The sequence below is a fragment of the Lytechinus variegatus genome, chromosome 14, assembly GCF_018143015.1.
Source record: "Lytechinus variegatus isolate NC3 chromosome 14, Lvar_3.0, whole genome shotgun sequence".
NCBI classification, from domain to species: Eukaryota; Metazoa; Echinodermata; class Echinoidea; order Temnopleuroida; family Toxopneustidae; genus Lytechinus; species Lytechinus variegatus.
In genome coordinates this window covers 6738824-6760206 of record NC_054753.1, presented here as the reverse complement: position 1 = coordinate 6760206, position 21383 = coordinate 6738824, and the positions used below count along the sequence as shown (strand labels likewise).

The following is a 21383-nucleotide window of genomic DNA, read 5'->3' as shown; positions in this document are numbered from 1 at the left end:
AAGCCGACGACCAAAGGACCCGTATAAACAATAAAACATTCCTGTACTTGTTTAGGGGTTCATTTCAGGGAATATTTGCCAAGAGTTTTGTTTCCAATACTTGTTAAGGGATGGGTTTCACACACCAATACTTGTTAAGGGGTGCATTTTAAGAATATGAAAATTACGTGTTTAGGGTGCTTTTCGAGACCCCATGGTCGCGCATGGTATCCACTCGTGAATGGAAGTGGCCCCCCCCCCCCGGGCCAAAATCATAAGCTTGTCATCACTACCACCACCACAACACCATCTGCATAGCCAGAATTTAATTTTGGAGGGGGTGGGAACTGAACACACTGGTGGCAGATATGATAGATTTATAATTACCCGCTTGACCAAAAGAGTGGAAATTTTGTTGAACCAATTTTGATATAGGAAATGATGACTTTTCATACTTGGGGGTAATTTCATATCTATTCTAATCCCATACCTAAATGTATACCTTATACTTGCTGGTTAGAAAACTTGAGCCCAATATAACCATGCTGGCCGGGAAAACGGGGAAGAGAAATGGTCTGGAAACAGTGGGGAAACTTGAAATAATAAATAGTATTGTCATTCCCTTGCCAAGCGTGAAAGCAAAATCTATGTTGGAAAGAGAGAATGTGAGAGAGAGGGGAAAGAGAGGGAGCGAGGAGGGAGAGATGTCTCTTTTTAGGTTTCTATTCTTCTGAGGAAAATAAGGAGAACCTAAAAGGCTACCTTAATTTCTTCCCCTTTCTCTCTTCAATTTTCCTCTTTTCCCCTGTTTTTTTTTTCGGGGGGGGGGGGAAGGGGGTCAGTCAAGAAAAATGTCCAATTCAGTAAGGGCCAAGGTATAACCCAGAGCATTTGCTGGAAATACAGATCAATGTCTTTCCAAAAGGACATTGATGTCACAACAGGAATAGGAACCAGTACCTTGTCATCTATTCCAAATCACACATCCAGTCCACCACAAAATAAACTATAGTCAATCCTTTCTCTAAAAATCACTCACAAAGGAGACAAGAATAGTGGTCCTTCTATAAATGTTTCAATGAGGGAAAACTAATGTAGGGATACCATTATTGTGGTCTTTATAACAGATGGTAGATCAAGCAGGGTCCCGTTTCACAAAGACGAGTTAATTAAATTGAATGATTTCAGTAGCTTTAAAAAAGTATAACAAGTTTTATGAAACAGGCCCCTGGGCTCCGTAACACACGCTATTTGAAATGGCCTATCAAGATCATCGTTGCATGCATATTTCGCTCCGTAGACTGACAAGGAACCAATCAGAATTGTTCTTTCAAATTAGGTATTGTACAATGCCTACTTAGCTTGTATTGTTGTACACAAGCAAATGGGAGGCTGAATGTCACAGTCGTACCGTTGCACACAGAACATACCATCCAAAATGTACCGTCCAAAATGGACCATTGCACGGCTTTAGGTGACGTCACAATGCGATTTCATTGATTAAATGACAATGCGCGTACAGCTCGCTGGCTAAATGCGCAATGATGTCCAAGATCATGTGCGCTTGTGGGATTTTGCTTTTCCCTTTCAATAATTTTGCTCCCTTTTCAAAGATTACTGCAGTGAAAAACTCTTTGTTTTTTAATATTTTCGCTTGATTCCAAGCGTTGTACAACACAAATAGCGAATATTTTTATTCGTGCAATGGTGCAAGATTTCGCATTCGGTGAAAGAAACGCTCTATTCAACTCAGCAAACGCCTCGTTGAATAGAGCATCTTTCTTTCACCGAATGCGAAATCTCGCACCATTGTACGAATAAGAATATTCGCTATTTGTATATTAAACGCTAGTCTATGTGTTACAGAGCCCTGGTTTGACAGTGAACCATAGAGATACTTACTAATAATGCTAACTAGTAATATATATATATATACAGTGAACACACAATTCAAAACTGGACACCAAGGTAGTTTCAAGTCAAGCTCATTTTATTTCTTTCTAGGCAAAAATGTTAAACAAATACACAGCATTCATGACAGTTCAATTGAGTATGATACATTCATATTTCACAAATGAAAGAAGATGTCATATATATATATTGGTTTTTATGTACAAAGACAGGCAATGCGAGTCTCCTATTTTACACTTTTGGATATATATATATATCACAGAGATAAGGAAGATAACTATATGATTATGTACATATACTCATTTTCTTAATATATATCTCTCTAGCATTTGTAACAAGAGTTCAAAATAATTTATACAAAAATAGTTTAAAGAAGGGGGTCACAACATCCCTGATGATACCATTTAAAAATGAAATGACTTTATTGCAATAATTGTCATTCTATTTACATATCAGTATGAAAGATTGAAGATCATCCAGCAACAATTTGGTCTAGATTTCTGAATCAAATGAGAGTATGTGTAATCCCTACTTTTTAAATTTCAGTGGTAACCTACTTCTGCGATTATTTTTTTGTGAAAGAGTCCCATTTCTTAACGCTCTTAAGTTACAGACAACCAAACGAAAAGGGGACTCTTTCTTATGCTAAATTTCCTGTTTCAACATAATGAAAGAGAACCATCTATAATTCTCATCAAATATCAAACTTTGCATTCACATGCTTGTTAACAATACCATAACTTTTTTCAGGGAAAATTGGATTTCATAGAAATCCAATTATTGAAAATCTGGGGCCTGTTTCCTAAAGGACTTGCAACTTTTGTAACTTTGCCATTATGGCAACTACCATGGTAACAGGGCTCAGCAGCCAATCACAATCAAGGTTTCCATGGTAGTTGCCATAATGTCAAAGTTACAACAGTTGTAAGTCCTTTATGAAACGGGCCCCTGATCTAGCACAAGAAAGGGTCATGCTTGTCAACTTATTGTGGATTTATTAAATTAGGTGGTCACTGTGCAACATACACTTTTTGATAGGTAAATTTAGAGTCCAACAAGCCTCTTAACTGAATGAAATGGTAAACCATTCCCAAAAGAATTTGCAGTTGCTTGAAATTTGAGCTACGTTAAGTGCACACATTTCTTCAATAATATATGTATAAATATCTTTATCTCTATAAAATAAAATTATTTCAACAGATCTTTCATACTGTGATTAGAAAACATATAGCTTCTCCCCACTGCAAATCATATACTCTTGAAGGCTTGTTAGTTATTTCTATGGATATAGTTGTTCTATATAAATATAACTCTAACCTTTGGCATGAGACGAGTTAGAAATAAAGAGTATATTCAATAATAACACTGTTAATATTCAATGTGCATGTCCTGATCCACTAACATTTATCCCAGATAACATTAATCATAAAATAAAGTGTGTTCGCATCAGGGAAAAATAAATTATTTCAATATTTCATTTTTAATGTTGAGCACACCAGCCCAATTTTGCTACATTGTATTACAGATTATTCTAGACCCTATTGAAATTTCAGATTCTTATTAGGTTTCTAGGACTCTGCAGGGCACTTTGGTATGAATTCGACCTGAGCCATTGTGCAATTTTTTTCCCAGGTTCACATTTGCCCGGTAAAGAAAAATACCTAGGGGGTGTATTACAAAGAGCAATGTCCCACCCAATGACAGTGATGATCTGATTAATGCTTTGATGCATTATATCACACACATCTGGGAATTCAAGTATGATTTGTTTCAAGTCAACGGTTAAATCTTTGTGAAACACCATCCCTAATATTGTCTAATCAGGGGCCTGTTACAGAAAGAGTTAAAATCAAACGCAACTCAATTGTCAACCAATGAAATGCATGTGTTGTGGACTTGCGCTTAATTTTTGGAGTTACATTTAATCACAACTTGTTCTGCAACAGGGCCCTCAGGTATACTTCACCTATCAGAAAACATCAGATATTGTTCCAGTTTGAAAGCAGAATAAATTGAAATATCCCTTTCCAAATCATGGAAACTTACTTCAGAAATTTCAAAGGTAACAGAGATATTTGCAGAGTGAAATCAAAGCATTGGCTCTCTGTAATATGTAAAGTGTATTAAATATCAGTATGAGCCTGAACTAAGGCAAGACATTATATATTTTATTATATTTGGCCTGATGGTTTCTCACTGGTCCCGGAGCCAGTCTTAGAGTTACGACTATGGTTGCTTTGTCACTAAAATGGTAGCAAGTCTCAGCAGCCAATCACAACCTAAGTTTAAGTCGTAGATACAATAATGGCAAAGTTACGATAGTCAAAATTCTTTAGGAAACAGGCCCCAAGACTATGATGCATAAAGGGTCAGCCAACATTTGGTAATTACCCCCAGCAATGATTAACACCCAATCAAAATCAAAGATTCCAGTGGATGCTGGACATACTATAATAGTGAATTTTATGCAAATGAGCCCAGGTGTGAACACAATGCCAAATTGAGTAAGGTACATGCCACTGACAAAAAGGGAGCCCAGATTGATTTAAGACAACATTTAGTGCTTACATTTAACTAATTTAAACAAACTATTGGATGATTTTAATAACATTTCCTTCTTTCAAAATCAAAAATTTTTCCATATCAAAATAAACAATCAAGTTTTAAAAAAGGCCATCACATCATGAAACACTCATTCTGGTCACAAGCCCTTTTGACATAAGAATTATTTTCAAATCATAATTGTTGCAGTAGTCCCAAAACCACAGCTTCTTGGAAAGTGCAATATTCATTGGAGCCCCTTTGACACAGAGCTGATTGCAATCAATCATAACAATCAGTCATCCTATCAATTGATTAGCTTGATTTTAATTTGTATCAATGCTTCAAACATTTCTAAGAGAATTACTATTAAAGGTGAAGTAACACAAAGAGAAGATCCAAAACAAGCAAAGTACATAAAATCCAATTTTCTACTTTTTTGGGGACACACTTGATTTATAGGACACCCTGCAACACTGTCAATCCTTGCGTGATATATGTTTTAACAAATGATTCATATTTTGTTAAATAGCTTTCGCTCTTCTACATTCTCATTTCATAAAACCATTTGAGCTAAAGAGAGTGATGATTTCAAATAAAATCAAACTAGTAATTCAAATGATATTGAAACTATTACAATCTACCTTCAATAACTCTGTGGTGTTTCATAAAGGTGATCTAAGTTACATGTACACATGACAGGTGACACTTTCTTGGGTGCTTTTGATGGCTTGATTCTCATCAGTTACAGTTGAAATCTGCTCTTAATGGATTACAATTCTCATTTTTTTTTTACTAGCATTTAAGATTCAATATTTTTAAGATTGATTAAGGTTCACGAACACACTCTTATTTTATCAGAACAGGATTTTGCAGTATATGCATATTTAAGACAATAACCATCAGTCATGCATAAAATTGTGCCTAACATACAAACAGCTTTATAACATGCTTCCCTCCTCTATGTTTACTGAGACCTTGAGAATGGGTAACTGATCAAGAATATTACAACCTCTTTGAAAAGTGTTGAGCTGTTCAAATTCTCACTGCTTAAACACCACTTTATGAGTGTTTCATCTTGTCAGTGGTTTTCAGAGACTAAATTGTTCTGAACCAATCAGATGCAAGGATTTCAGTAGCTTATAACAGTTGTCAGTGAAAAACCACAGACAATTCATTTCATGAAATGCTCCACATGCCTTCGCTTTATCCTGTGAATTTGACCTCTGATCATTGCCATAGCTTGACAGAAATAGAGAAGCATCCTTACCAGCCTCTATAGGTGACCGAGTTTTCATTGTCACCGGATCAATACATGGAGACATAACCCTGAAAAACACCTGCTCTATCAGATCTAACATTGCCATTGTATGAACGTGGGGAATATCGCATGAAAAAGTTGTGAGTGATTAGCGCCAACTATTGTTGTAAGCTACTACAAATCCTTGCAATTGAATGGCTCAGAGAAAATAGGTCAGTGAAACCACTGAAAAAAACTTTGTGAAACACTCCCCTGAACCTTACTCCACTAACCAATTGATTTTCTATTTTTCGATGGGGAATTTCGTTTATAGCTCACTAAAAAAATTTCATTGTTGAGGCAATGCAATTTGCAAATCAAGAGAAATGTAGTTTCGTGATTTTGCTCATACTTTTACAATATCTGTATTTGAGAATCTGACACAATATAGAAGTGTTCTCAGAATGGCAGAACTAAAAGCAACTTAACCTAAATGTACACTGTAAAATCCCGCTGCAATTAAGCTACAATTAACACTGAAAGGTATCTGCTTTTATGCTGTAATGCAGTTGGATAGTACAATGTAAGATGCAATTTACGATGTAACCACAAATATAACACAACAAGAAAAATACATAACACAAACGCACCTGTCTAGAAATACGAAAATGAACTCTATTACACGACAATCACAATGAAATATGATTGTATCATATTCAATATATTGTACTTGATGAATTATATGAAATATTTGAAATTACGAAAGAAGAATTCAGCAATCCAATATATCCTTTGTCAGTTGCATAGAATAGTAAGCCAGGCAATAACGTTGATTTCTATCATATTTCTTTACCGGCAAAGTACGTTATTAGGTGATCTAGATGATCTACACTGTACAGTAAATTTGCCGGTGTCACAGGCGAGGAAGTCAGATATCCTAATGTATGGTGTCCTCAAATAGACTGCCAGGTGAAAAAAAGTTCAGATTATCAGTACACTTAACCCTTTCTTTGGTTGTTTTAACTTACTAGTGTAGGCAAAGTTAACAGTTGAATTTGTGAGTATTTTTAGGAAACCTTACAAATATAATTCTCTTGCTAAACTTCATACAAATTGGTGCATTTTAAGACACCATTCCCTAACTCTTCATAGTGTAAAATTTTCATGGTATCTTTAACAGTAATTATTGCTGAAATCGAAATTTTCATATTTATCTTGGAAATCTGGCGCAGGTTTTGGTATTGAAAGCTATTTTTCTGTGAGTGTGAGGAAAGGGTCACATGTTGACTTGGTGTTTCTTAAGTGGTGATATCTGAAGACAATAAAGAGACAAATATCATTGTTCTTTTCTTGTTTGCGTATCTGTTGTATCTTTTGGTTGTGACATAGAATCTGAACATCCTTTATATTTCCACTGGTTCTATTTTAGACACCATATGATATGACCCGGTTAGACCTCCTAACCTGTGACATCAGCAGTAACATTCCAAGAGACAAAATCCATCATACTAAAATATAAAGCCTCATGATCTATGTACAGTATGTCTCTGTCTTCACTCTCCATCAAAATTGTCACTTTAAAAAAGGCGAAGGATAACCTGAAACACCTGATTTCTTATAAAAAAAAGGTCACTTACATTCATTTTTAATACAAAACCATGATATCAAGATTTGCAAGAAAGACTATTACAGAGTTTGATGTTATTCCACAAAGCAGACTCGGTCACATATAAAATCAACTCCAAATAGACCAAATCTATAGAGTACTAAGTGATGACATACCAAAAAAACTTTTTTAGCATTTCAGCATATTTGATACTATATTTTGGTCGAGCATAATGAAACAACACCATTACCAACGGTGCAAATTAGTCCATGGGGAGGGGGGGGCTTGAGATATGACCTCATGAATACATAATTAGCCCCATTGTGGTCAGTGTATTATTATTGGCCTGGTTCTACATGCAAGGAACCTGGCCAATACGATATTTGCTAATTATGTATTCATGAGGTCAAATAGGCCCCCATGGTTCGATTCCCACAAATTTTGGGTTGTTGGGATTTTTCATCATGCCTTACCAAAATATGGTATAAAAAATGCTGACATGCAAAAAGTGATGAATAATGACGTCATACTTCGGTACTCTATTATTTCCAATGACATCATATCGGTTAGTTTGGAGTCGGTTTTACTGGTGTGACTCTGGCGTTTCACAACACTTGTTTTTGTGACTGTTTTATTTTTCGTTACTTAAAAGTGTGATACAAATGCAATTGGTGATGAGCCCCATCAGTAGTAAAGAATGCCCTAAGAAAGAGATTGAACTGGCTTACACATTGTAACTCATACAAGCTTACTAACCCTGTTTAATAACACTACATGTCAATGGCTGTCTAAAAATTCACAAACAATGCTCTGAGTTTCATTTAGAATTTACAAGAGGAATAACTGATTAAGATTGAAAAATCAAACTGTACCAAATAAAACATGATTTGAATTCGAGTAGTAAATACTCATGACTGGTTATCACAAAAATGCAAATAATGAATTATAAAATTGAAATATCATTATCATGTCAATATAAAACCTTTTAAAATTGAAATTGATCAAATGAAATTGATAAACATCCAAAGGAGAAAAATTCAATGATTGATATATTGCAATAGATAAGAGCATGCATCATGCAATGATATTCCTATTTACCATATGATTGGCAATTATGCAAGTCCCATTTAAATATTTCATGTATAGAGTGAATGAAAATGTACACAGCAAAGTGTCACGTTGTTCTAATGGGGTTAAACTCTTCTTCGTTCAAACAAAACTGATGTAAACACTGTAGATTTACCACAGTGCAAGATAGCATTGAAGCTAATGCACGCAATCTCCTAAAAATTCTCAAAAGATAATGCATCTATTTTATTAAAAGAGGTATTGACGAATAAAAATGCGTACTATGAACACAAAACTAGCTGCTACTGGCAAACTGAAATATTAATCCAGATCGGCTGAAAAGTCTGTAGGATGTACAGAATAGGCCAATGAAAAAAATAAACTCCGGTACCTTCACTAAGGTAGGATTATTTCAATAGCATACCCAGTTGTATAATGAGTGGACGGTTGTTTGTCCAGACAAAGTACCAATGAATTTGCCTTGCATCAACAACATATCTTTTCCTCATCCTACTTTAGACCAGCCTACAAGAAAAGCATATTTGAGAAAGATAACAGATTTGAGAGAAACCATAAAAACAGAACCAGCACAGTTTTGGGTGTATTGCCGTTCACACTCACACACACACACACTCTCACCCAAATATCACAAATATATAGCTGTTTGTCTATGTACATATCCACACCTGTACAACATAACTGGCGAGAGAGTGTTGACCATAAAAATATTCTCATAACACAAATAGATAAAAATTATCCCAGGCAATCAGTATTGCTTTTCCAATTGGTTACCCATCTTCTTTGATGAAAAACATTAAAGAAAGAGGATGAAGCTTGGGACTAGATTTTTTTTCAAATTATTATTCTTGGTTCAATTTACCTGGCATTTTCCCAATTTGTATTAAAAATAACATTCATTAAACTCATCATGCAGCAATTGATTCATATCTAAACCACCATCTCTGACATCCTTCTTAAAAATGTTGAAATTGGGGAGGTGCCTGTCAGAATTAGCCAATCAAAGAGCCTTAAGAAGTGAAGGATCGTTGTTCACTTGTGCTATATAATGGGTGATCATCAGATATTACTCTTCCACTTTTACACCCTTGTGCATTACACAATTTCTCTGCCATTCTTCACAGCAATCACCATCTTGCATATTCCTTACAACACATGTCTTCTGGAGATACTATCCCAATCTGTAGCAGTATAACATTTGTTTTACCCGATCTCTGTCATGTGACTTCTTGAGAAAGACTCAACATGATTTACATAGGTGGTCTTTCAAAGTACACTGCACATTCTCATTTACTTGAAAGCGGTTCTTGCAAGGTTGCAACTGCATCATCTGGTGTCATTTCAAACGTCGAAATTACCAGATTTCTTTTCTCTCTTCCATAACAGGTTTTCTTTGGTTAGACAAGGATGAATTTTGTAGTGACACTCGACGCTGAAGCCATTGCAGCACACCTTCGACGTGTTCCTTAACACTACACGCAGGCACAACCCTTTGATGCTGTCGTTGATGTTTCCAGACAGATAGATGTGCACTCAAGCTTTCTTTGATGAGAGCTTCCTCAGAGCACTTGCAGTTTGGATTACATCCCTGGAGTTGCCTTACAGCGGATCTAACACAGCCTCCAAAAGCGGCAGACAGGAAAGGTGGATGTACCCAGAATGCTGAAAGCATCCTGCTCTCCCCTGCCTTAGGAGCACACACAGGCTCCACAAACGGCAGAGGAATGGTAGACATACCAAGAACACTCAAAGCATTCGGCTCTACCTTGCCTAAGGAACCCACCCAGGCCCTGGACACCCAGCAAAACGGGAGTTCTTGTCTCAGTCAATACCCAGGATAGGGCTATGCGATGGTGTCCCACGGGAAATTATCCTCGATGTCATCATCGGGGAAGTCGGTGGTGCGCCGCGGCAGCACGCTCTGGTGATGGACTACCCGTTGCATGTTTGGCGATGACCCTTGGTGAGGTTGAGGGACCATGGTAGGGCTAAGGTTGTGACCCATGATCGGTGAAGGAACACCTAGAGATTGGTGGCTGCTGTTAGGGCTAAGGAGGGGCGGTGAACCCATTAGGAAACCACCACCTCCTGTTGTTGAGTTAGAGATGCTGCTATGAGGACTGTCGCTGAATGCACTTCCTGTAATGGGAGAAATGAGAAATACCATATAAATCAGACATCATAGGGGGAAACCCTTTGTAGTAGTCCACCTGCATTCCCTCAACCAGTTATATCGGGAGGAGAGACCTGTGGGTCACGGTTCTGTGTGCGCACCCTTCTAGGCAACCCAGATTGGCTGGCTCCTCCAAATATGCGCCTTTGAATTTCTTTGAAAGATATATGGCGTTATACAAATGATGTGCATCATCATCATCAAATCATAATCTAATTCCATCATAACTTTGCAATACAATTCTTGAGTTGAAAGGAGCATTTTTTAAAATTTTTATAACAACCCCCATAACCTGAGGGTGTGGTGCTTAATAAAGCTTTCCGTAAATTACAAAAGGCTTATGTCCGTCAAAATTTACATGAAGGCGCTCCTTGATATGAAACTTCACTTTAAATTCTCTTGAAGCTAGACAGGAAAGAGTTGAACTCTCAAACAAAAATCAGGCTTCTTGCGGTCATGCCAAACATAAGAAAATAACAACCTTGATTTCAAGTAGAATTTCCTTTCCTACTTCCTCTTTTAAACAATAATGTGTATCCGTGATAAACTAAAACCAATAAAAATGAAAAATGCCTCACATGTTTTCATATTCTTCATTTAACCACAGAGTGTTTTGCTCTATTTATATCAAATCTGTCAAAGATTAGAGGTTTTACTTGTGATTATGATATGCATCTTATCCTACTTCTTTTCTTTTCAAGGGATGGGTTACTCTGAGATATAAAAGGGTGGGTCATTCCTTTCATTTTTATAACTGAAAATTGATGAACATTTATAACTCAATCAACAACTTTTTCTGTTTTCCATGTTCTTCAACTTCATATTAATCCTTCTTAAATAATCTGGCCATTGCAAAGTTTCATTATTAAAAGATACCACAGCCACTTATAACAGCTGGTTCCTCATCCAGGATGCAACATTCTGACCTTGCAGTCTTAAAATAATTGCCCACGATAATGCTTAACATTTTTCTATCGTTCTTTACACAATACTCATACCAATTACCATAATATCTGTTATCTTCCATGTCATGGTTCAAAGTATTTATTTTTTTTTAAAATAAGAACGAATGGTGATCATTTTTTATCCAAAATGAAACTACAAATGAACTAAGTGAAACTGAAGGAGCCTTGAGAAAGTTTATAATTGCTTTATCCTCTTCCTGTTTCTTAGGTTCACTCAAAACCAATTTTATATCTATTACACTCAAGTCCTTCATCACAATAAAATCTATACTTGGTTTAAAGCTTGTGTATAGTTTTGGTAAATCCACCAAAATGCACCTATCACTATTCCAATTCATTGCTAGCTAATATGAATGGATATACCCTATAACAGTTATGATGTGGAGGATATGAAATGAAAATGTGTTTTACAGGATAAATTTTGCGATTTTACATGGAAATTTAACTTGATCGGGTCACCCGATCAAATTGAAATATCTGTGTGTTTTTGTCTTTCAATTAAATCCTATTCCAAATCATGGAATGGGCTGAAACTTTCAAGATATGTTCTTTGTCTGTAACTTTTGGATATCTAATCACTAAATTTATAAGATAAGTGCTTGAATGCCCATTTTTTTAATTTAAAACAAGCATCGCCGAGAGAGGGCGCTATATATCCAAGATTTGAATATTTGAAATTTTCTCAGAGAAGTGCAGTTGGAAAAATATCTAACGGTCTCTACGCTTCAGTAAGACTGTCATATTAGATGATATTCGATTATCAATCACATTATTGACCCTTTACCAAAGCTATACACAGGCTTTAAACTGCTATCACTTTATTAGAAGTCTCTAAGCATTCTAATGAAGCATAATCATCCTGGCTTTCGCAGAGCAGATGCTTCTGCATTTCAAGAATAAATTCCTGCCAGGTACCCATTTTAGCACAATGGAGATATATTAATGCCTACTGAAAAGTTAAAACAGAAATCTCTTCTTTTTTTAATTTGATTTTTTTAATTTGATTTTTTTTTAATAACATACAAGTGCACACCCAGTTACCAAGAATGCATATAGCATTTTTATTTATTTGAATGCAGGATAAAATAGCTTTGTTGATTAAATGCCTTTTTTGCAGGCATAGGTGCCGCGACCGGGGATCGAACCCCGGACTGTCAGTGTATAGTCAGGCACCTTAAACCACTCGGCTATGGCACCTCCACAAAAAAACCCCAGAAATCTGCCTACCTCCGCCACTACCCCGACTTGTGTTGAGATACCCAGCTACACCTGTTTGCTGGAAGAAGTTACTTAGTGACTCGGCTAGATCAGCAAACTGCTCAGGCTGCAATGACCAGTTCTTGGAGTCAGCTTGCTTCATACTCTCCATGAGACCTGGAATAAAAAAAGAGTTAATTAGAGTCAAAGATAGAGAAGAGTCAAAGGTGGTCTGGTCCAGTCGCAATGGTCAGAGGTAAAATCTTGTGGCGAGATCAGGGGGGCGTTTCATGAAAGGACTTGTCAGACGTTTTATCCGACAAGTCCCATTTTATCCGACCAGTACCATAGTAACAGTACCTCTCAGCCAATCAACGTCAGAGAAAGATGTCAGATCTGACAACTTGTCGGATGAAATTGTTGATGAAACAGTACCCTGGGGAGCGTTTCATGAAAGGACTTGTCGGACGTTTTATCTGACAAGTCCCATTTTATCAGACAGTTACCATAGTAACAGTACCTCTCAGCCAATCAACCTCAGAGAAAGATGTCAGATCTGACAACTTGTCGGATGAAAATGTTGATGAAACACTCCCCTGGAAACTGCTCCAGCTACAATGACTTAAAAGTTCTCAGAATGTTCTTGTCTGATAGTCTTTGCAAGCCATGTAATGGTAAAAGAGAGTCATACAGGGTCAAATAGAGTACGAGTGAGAGTTGGGACTTCATAGTCAGTCCATCTAACTTCTATGGCGTCAACTACTGGTTCTCATTGGCAATTCAGTTAAATGCTACAGCAGACTCTTTGAGTCTACTCTTCTTTCGACTATCCATCGCTGGCTCCTTGTCACGCGGAAGACGGGGGTTCGATTCCCCGCCAAGGAGCCAGCGATGGATAGTCGAAAGAAGGAACACAAACCGTCACATCCCGCCGTACCGATATATAACGTCGTTAAACGTATATTTTCGGTACGGCGGGATGTGACGGTTTGTGTTCCTTCTTTCGACTATCCATCGCATTCAATTCTTTTCTGTCGGGACATAAAACCACGTTTAAATCACGTTTCACAACAGAAAGTTTCCCCCAAACTGAGGAGGCCGATACTGGCGTCTGACTCCTGAACCTTTCAAAAATGGAGTGACACGTCAACGCACCTATGCACCAAACTCCACCAAGCGGACTTAATTTGCATAACAAATTATCGAATGTCATTCTATACGGTGTCCTAAATAAATGAAGGGAAATAAATTCAAATAATTAAACGCTTTCAATATTGATATTATATAAATTCAAACAATCTTTCCGCTGGCGAAACAGGCATGCATTGAACAGCAAAGGGTGTCAAAAAGTTGGAAGTCAATTACGGGATCACAAAATGAAATTTTTCTATCTTTATAATTTATCGCATGTCTTTAACAAGCAGTCTCAGATGCAAATCCAGCTGGATATTAAAGACACTTATGGGTTTAAAGGCCGACTACTATGCAAAGAAAATGCTGCCCTTGAAGCATTGTATCCAGCCTAGATGGATATGCCATTACTGTTTGTAAGTTTTAACATTACCAATTAAACAAAGTCTAAAGTCATATTGAAAGTCAGGAAACATAACAATAGTTGGCCTCGATGACATTAGAGTTCCAACTCTGTTCCTCTTCCTTTCCTTTGGTACATTTCCAGACCAACCCTGGTAATTACACAACTTCAGAAGGATATTAAGCAACACTTCCATTCCATGAAATGAAACAGGTTGAAGATTATCAGCGGTCTACTAGTAAAGCCACTATTGATTTTCATGGAATTACATTTTCAATTTCACTTTCATCTGCAGTTTTGAAAAACAATATCTCAAATTCGTAATAGAACAACATATAATCTAAAATGTAATTTATACCTTCAGGAACAGTACTTATTAGGGAATGTTCATGAGTTATTTTTGAGATTCCTATTTAACTTCTTTTTTTTTAAAGAATGTAAATTTTACAGCTTCATCATTTGTGAGAAAACATTGTTCTATGGATCCAATATTTGGGGTGCATTCTCGTCAAAGCCTTCATCATTATTTGTTATATAAAAAAAACTTCAATCAGGAAAGCATTTCATCAACATTTGTCTGATATGTTGACAGATATGACAACTTTCTTTGGTTTTCATTGGCTAACAAACACTGTAACTACTGTAACTGTCAGATAAAACACCTGACAAATACTTTCAAAAAATGCTCCCCAGAGCTTTTATATTTTCAAACTATATCTTGGGTATTGTTCCTCAAGGCACAAAGACAACTTTTTTTTGGGGGGGGGAGGGGAAAGGTAATCTATTCTTTTTGGTTGTTGTTGTTATTAAAATAACTAATGAGTTGGAAAAGGAGGGGGCGGAGTATTACAACTTACCTGCAAATTGTGATAAATCTAAATCTGAAAAGTTGTAGCTACTCGCAACACGCACACTCTCTTTCAGAAGGTCAAGGTTATTCAACCAATCTGAATTTCCTGTTGTGAAAAAGAAGAAAAAACAACAACATATCATTAATGTAACCCTATGTTGTGTTCAATTTTTAGCTATAAAAATCGGGACATGGCTCCAGAAGAAAACAGAGAAATTAAGGATGAGAAGATAAAAAAATTAATGAGGGGGAGAATGAGGTAGGGGTAGGAACAGACAAAGAAAAAAAGAGGAAAAAGAAATGAAAAAGGAAAACAAGAAGTAAAAGGAGGGAAGAAGAAAATGGTGGTGAGGGAAGGAGAACTAAAGCAGAAGACAAGACAAAATGAAAGGAGAATAAAAGAAAAGAATTAAAACAAGAATGAAAGACAGATAGAAAGAACAAAAGAAGAAGAAAGACAGAAAGAAAGAAAGAAATAACAAAGAGAGAAAGACAGAAAGAAAGAAAGACAGAAAGAAAGAAAAAAGAAGGAATAAACTTAGAAGGAATGAAAGAAAATAAAGAAACAAAGAAAACAAATCAGCAAGAAAGATAACACCTAAAATATCAAAATGAATTCAATGTAAAACAATGACAAGCATTGCTCTGGAAAATCAATGGGAAATCTCAGTGACATCCGACAGGATATTTCACTTCTAAAAACAAACTCCCTTCATCCGTTTTCAGATTACCCTCAAATTGATTTCCAAATGTACCAACATTGTGCTCTTCTAAGAATACATATTCCTGTTATCATTTAGCCATGTGGGAAAGACGTATTAGATTGTATCAATAATGAGATATGAGTATTATACCCCATTTTCTAAATTCTTGCCCAAATGTGATTTACACTTATGTGTTTCTTTACATTCACAAGAGAGATGAATTTTGAGATACATGAAGTATTCAGCAGAGATGAAGTAGATATTTGGTTACAAAGAAATAAAAATCAATATAAGATTTTCAGACCCACACTTGATAAAACCTGAAAATGATAGAGCTTCACAAAACTATTACCAGAAGAGAAAAACTATGAGATATCCATCACAGCTAATCAAAATACACTGTAGATCTGGTTTATAAAGGTAAAAAAAAATCAATATAAGATTTCAGTCCACACTTGATAAATCTAAAAATCACACAACTCCCTCAAACTTCTGTACCAGAAGAGACAAACTTTGAGATATCCATCAGAGCTATTTAAAAAAATCTGGTATATTAAGGTAAAAAAAATCAATATAAGACTTTAGACTACACTTGATAAAACCTAAAAAAAAAAAGCTCCATAAAACTATTATACCCAAAAGAGACACATTTTCATCAGATCTAGGAGATATATCTGGTTTTAATAATGGCAGGGAAAAAATCAATGTAAGATTTTGAGACCATTTTGTAAATCCTAAAACTGAATAACAGAAAGATCAGACAAGATATAGCAGTTTATTTGTTTCAACAGAACTTGCTTTAACACAGTTTCATTTCAACAAAGTGGTGGGATAAAAAAGTATGGAGTAGAATGATATGGACACAATCAGTTTCAAGAGCATTTCTGCTTTTAAAACTATATTCATGTATGTACATGTAGTTCATGGTTTAAGCACTGAAATCACTAAAGACAATTTTTTTTTTGGGGGGGGGAGGGGAGTGTATCTGGTTCTTAAAAATCTCATTGTTACATTAATTTTTTCTTCTTTTTTAGCATCGTTAAACTTCAGTAAAAGAGAAAGGTGGTAGCTAAAAGAGCAGGTTTGATGACATATTATGAGTGAAAAATAATATACTAATGAAAAATGTCAGCTACAATGTCAGAAAATCTTGGGATTATGTCATGGTACTTCATATTCATAAAACAGCTATCTGTAATTACATGTCACATGACTTTATGAAACACAAAACTGTTGTTACCATACCTAATGATAGTTGAAGAGGTTGCTGTTGTGATTGTTGTAAGACTTGTTGCTGCTGCTGTTGCTGGTTTAGTTGTTGTTGTTGATTGTTGTTGAGCGAGGAGAGACTACCTTGTGAGCTGTTGAAGGCACCATGTTGATGGCCCAACGAATGCGATGAGTTTGACTGCTCCAGTTGAAGCTTGTACTGTGTGATGATGTCACCTACATCTGCAAGGAGAAATTAAAATAATGAAAGGCATTGGTTCACATTGATTTGACTTTTTAACCTCTTATCAGCTATTACTCCCATTTGTTTCCTGTGTCTGTCATACATGTATGAAATAGGAGTGAATACATGAAAAAAGTGCACCTGATAATTATTTAGTGCTTCAGGAAAAAAAGTAAAGAGACCAGAAAAATGATTTTATATATGATGTATTACCATAAACAGTCCCCAGCAACTTGAGATAACTTTTCAGGAGATACCGGGTATCTCAAAATTATAGATACAAATTTGATGTTAGCCCATTCGAACAATATCAATATACAGCTTTACATCAAAGTCCAGGATAAAAAAATATATATAAAGACCTTTGTACATGTTAGTTTAATTATGTCTTTATCAAGGGTCAAACCAATTAGTAATGTATATGTAGTACATAAGTGTCTTATGCCTCATAACATAAATTTGCAATTAAACACAGGAAGGGTCAGGGGCGAATTTTTACATTATTTTTTTTATCACACATACATGTAATAAGCAACACAGTCAATCATCCCAGCCCCATGATTAATTGAGCACGCTTTGTGTTATGGGGCACAGAACTAGATAAAAATTTTGAGGTAAAACACCCTTTGCCCCTTGTATCCATCCCACCTCCTCGTCATAGGTTGTGATGAAATCACTAGTACTTTTGACATTAAAAGACTGAGAATGACGTATATTTTAATGTGAATAAATAAAAAATTAAATGTAGTTTCATTTTTAAACCAAAGGACAAAGATTTCCATGATAAAATGAAATATTTGTGCTCTGATTCATTATCAATTAACAAATCCAGATTAGATATGATTTATTTTCAGTTTTCTTTTCAGATCTGCAAAGAATTTTTGAAATTTTATGAATAACCATGCCAAATTGTAAAAAAGTACATTTATCAGAGTGAAGTACTGTACTGTACAATCTCTATTAATAAATCAATGTACATACTATTCAAGATATCAACAGACAAATAAAATATTTGTAATGAGGAATGGAATAGAAGTTCATTGTTGATATTAAGTGAATAGCCCACTGTATTTTCAAATTAAAGTCGTTCATTTCAGTAAAGGGATTTTTTGGGCTGAGTGGGGGAAGAGTAATGAAACAATAAGCATAATCGAACTGTGGTCCTATGAAAATGAAAGTACAAGTAGGGATGTCAAAGTAGCAGACAGCATAAGATATTGATTGAATCATAATTTAGGTTTCAGAGTGCATTTGTTTTCAAATATCTACAATATTAACTCACTGAATGAAAAATTTCCTTGTTTCGAATCATCCAGCTGAAGTGTGATTAATGGTCTACATGTGACAGTGTGTGAGTGCGCCAGTAGAATGACAAAAGAAGTGTAACATTGGAGTGATAGTAGAAGTATGATAGAAACGTGTGTGAAATAGTATAGACAGGTTTGTAGGGGCATGGTATTATACATAAAGCATGACAGATGCTAATATCATTTAAAAATAAGCTGAACAAAATATCCACAATGCATGAGCTTCACTGGTCAAAGTACTATCTGTCTACATAGTCTCCCAATTTTCATCCATATTGTTCAGTCAAGTCTTAAAAAAACAAGTTAAAAATCTGTCAATTTTTAGTAAAAATTTGAGTGCTTCTTTGAATGCAATAAGCACTTGGGAGGAAAATTATATTCTAATTTTATTTATTCTATATATGAAGTGCTTTGGACATAATCGAAAAAGTTTATACAGTATATTGCATACTAAGTGAGAAGTATTAAAAAGGGAGAATAAAGAGTAGAAGTGTTACAAGTACATAGTGACAGTATGATAGTGAACTAATCACAACCAGGCAATCTACTACACATGGGACTAAGGGACAGGATCTGTCGCGACAGTTTAATAGAAAAATTCCTCTTTAGCTCTGTAGGGACATCGTATGACATCACATCCCACTATAGTGTTCCTGGCTGGAAAAGGGCATCTTCTATCAAAACCGAATCAAGTTTGCCAGTGAAGAGAGATCTACAGTACTATAGTCATGAGTAGGCTACAGAAAATACTGGATGGACTTGATACAGACTGCACATTTCGATACCCGATTAGCCTCTAATGTAACATTGTGCAGACAGGCACCCGTTGCGAAAAAAAAATCATGCGCAAGTCCAAAATATATACAATCTTGTGATCAATTAAAAATTTGAATGATTTGCATTCTAGGGCCCCCATTGCATAAAAAATACAATTATGGTATTTTTACCATTATGGTATTTGCCATGCAATGGTAACTTGCATTGAATCCTTGATTTTGATTGGCTGTTGATCAGCGTTACCATGGTAGTTACCACTGAATGGTATAACAGTAACTTTTATGAAACAGGGCCCAGGAGATGTGTTTGATCGCAACTCTCTCTGCAACAAGAAACTAGAAAATCAATTGCTTTTTGTATGCGAGTCTAGAGTATATTTTTGCTTTAAACAGAATTTTTTAATCCATATACAACCAAACATCTTCAAGCTGATTTGAAAAAAAAAGAAAAATCAAACTACACTGCAGCATATCTTTCATCAAAATCAGATATGAAATGAGGTCAGTGTTTTTCAAGTTAACAATTTATAAAAACCCAATTTCACAAAAGGATAAAAACTTGAGAAACAAACTACATTTGTAGCAGTAGGACTACTTACATGTACACTGTACATATTTATATTCATATCCATACAAAATATGCACAAACAACGCTGACCCTGAATAAAAGTTCATCTGATTGTTGCTGAATACTGGAGATATCTTTTTGCTCTTCACAAAATCAATCAATATTATTGAATTCAAAGATGTAAAAATGTTAATATCGATCGTACTGAGCAAAAGGAATTTTCATACCACTTGCTATTGTGTCTGTGATCTAAGCCAGCAGTGGCAAGTGCTGCCATACATGTTAATTGATTACAAATTTTACTGCAAATATACAGTTTGCTTTCTGGAACTTAGTACATTGAACTCTATCAAAAGTGATTTAAGTGTAGTGTGTAAGCAGCACATGTGAAACAAGATCATCTGACAGTTTATTCATGATTCTGGAAAATTTCAATTTGAAAGTACATTGTTACCATTGTTTTTCATCTCCACTTGGGAACGGAATGTGTGATCAGGCAAGGAATACTGAGCAAATTTCATTTTTTTTTCAAGATAGGATACAAGTAATTCAATCAGGGTGTGAGTGGTCACAAATAAAAAGATCTGAAAAAAAGTTGAAGCATATTGAAAGTCTGAAATATAAAGAGCTCCCATACTTTTTGTACAAAGGAAAACCCCCCAAAAAGCTGAAAATACATGTAAGCTGAAAAAAAAAAATTGAAATCAGATAAAAATCTGAACACTCACACCCCTGATTCACTAAACAAAAATATCATGTTTCAATCTGAGAATATCTCTTTAATCATGTAATTATTGATATTTCTTCTTTTTAAAAATGTTTTTCGCTTCCAGAATACTGAAAATGGGAGTTCACAAACTTCACCAATGTTGTACAAATTAAAAGGAGAACAAGTGGAATGCCTCTGGCCGTCTCACCTGCATCACGCGGTTCAATATAGCAGCAGTGCTGACTTTGCATACTACTCTAACTCGCACGAGATGTTCAGTGATACATGGTTACTCTTATGTCCTCTTTTTATGAACTAGACCAATAAACTTACAGAGATATGATGGTTATTCAACAAAAAACCCCAACATGGCCAAAGTTCATTGACCTTACATGACCTTTGACCTTGATCATGTGACCTGAAACTGGAACAGGATGTTCAGTGATACTTGATTATACTCTTATGTACAAGTTTCATGAATCAGATCCATAAACTTTCAAAGTTATGATGGTAATTCAACAGATACACCCAATTCGGCTAAAGTTCATTGACCTTTGACCTTGGACATGTGACCTGAAACACGCACAGGATGTTCAGTGATACTTGGTTACTCTAATGTCCAAGTTTAACGAACTAGACCAATAAACTTTCAAAGTTATGATGGTAATTCAACAGATACCCCCGATTCGGCCAAAGTTCATTGACCCTAAATGACCTTTGACCTTAATCATGAGACCTGAAACTTGCACAAAATGTTCAGTGATGCTTGATTACTATTATGTCC

At 35.6% G+C, this 21383-nt stretch overlaps 1 protein-coding gene across 1 annotated transcript in view; it reads right to left on the bottom strand.

Annotated features, from left to right (window-relative positions):
• Positions 1-1955: 1955 nt before the first annotated feature.
• LOC121427434 (forkhead box protein J2-like) overlaps positions 1956-21383 on the bottom strand; it is a 59480-nt gene continuing 40052 nt past the window's right edge. The window contains exons 6-9 of the mRNA XM_041623825.1: positions 17032-17238; positions 15090-15188; positions 12729-12875; positions 1956-10502 (exon numbers count right to left, since the gene is read on the bottom strand). Coding sequence (XP_041479759.1) covers positions 10207-10502; positions 12729-12875; positions 15090-15188; positions 17032-17238 — 749 coding nt within the window. The 3' untranslated portion in view covers positions 1956-10206. The remainder of the gene's footprint in view (positions 10503-12728; positions 12876-15089; positions 15189-17031; positions 17239-21383) is intronic.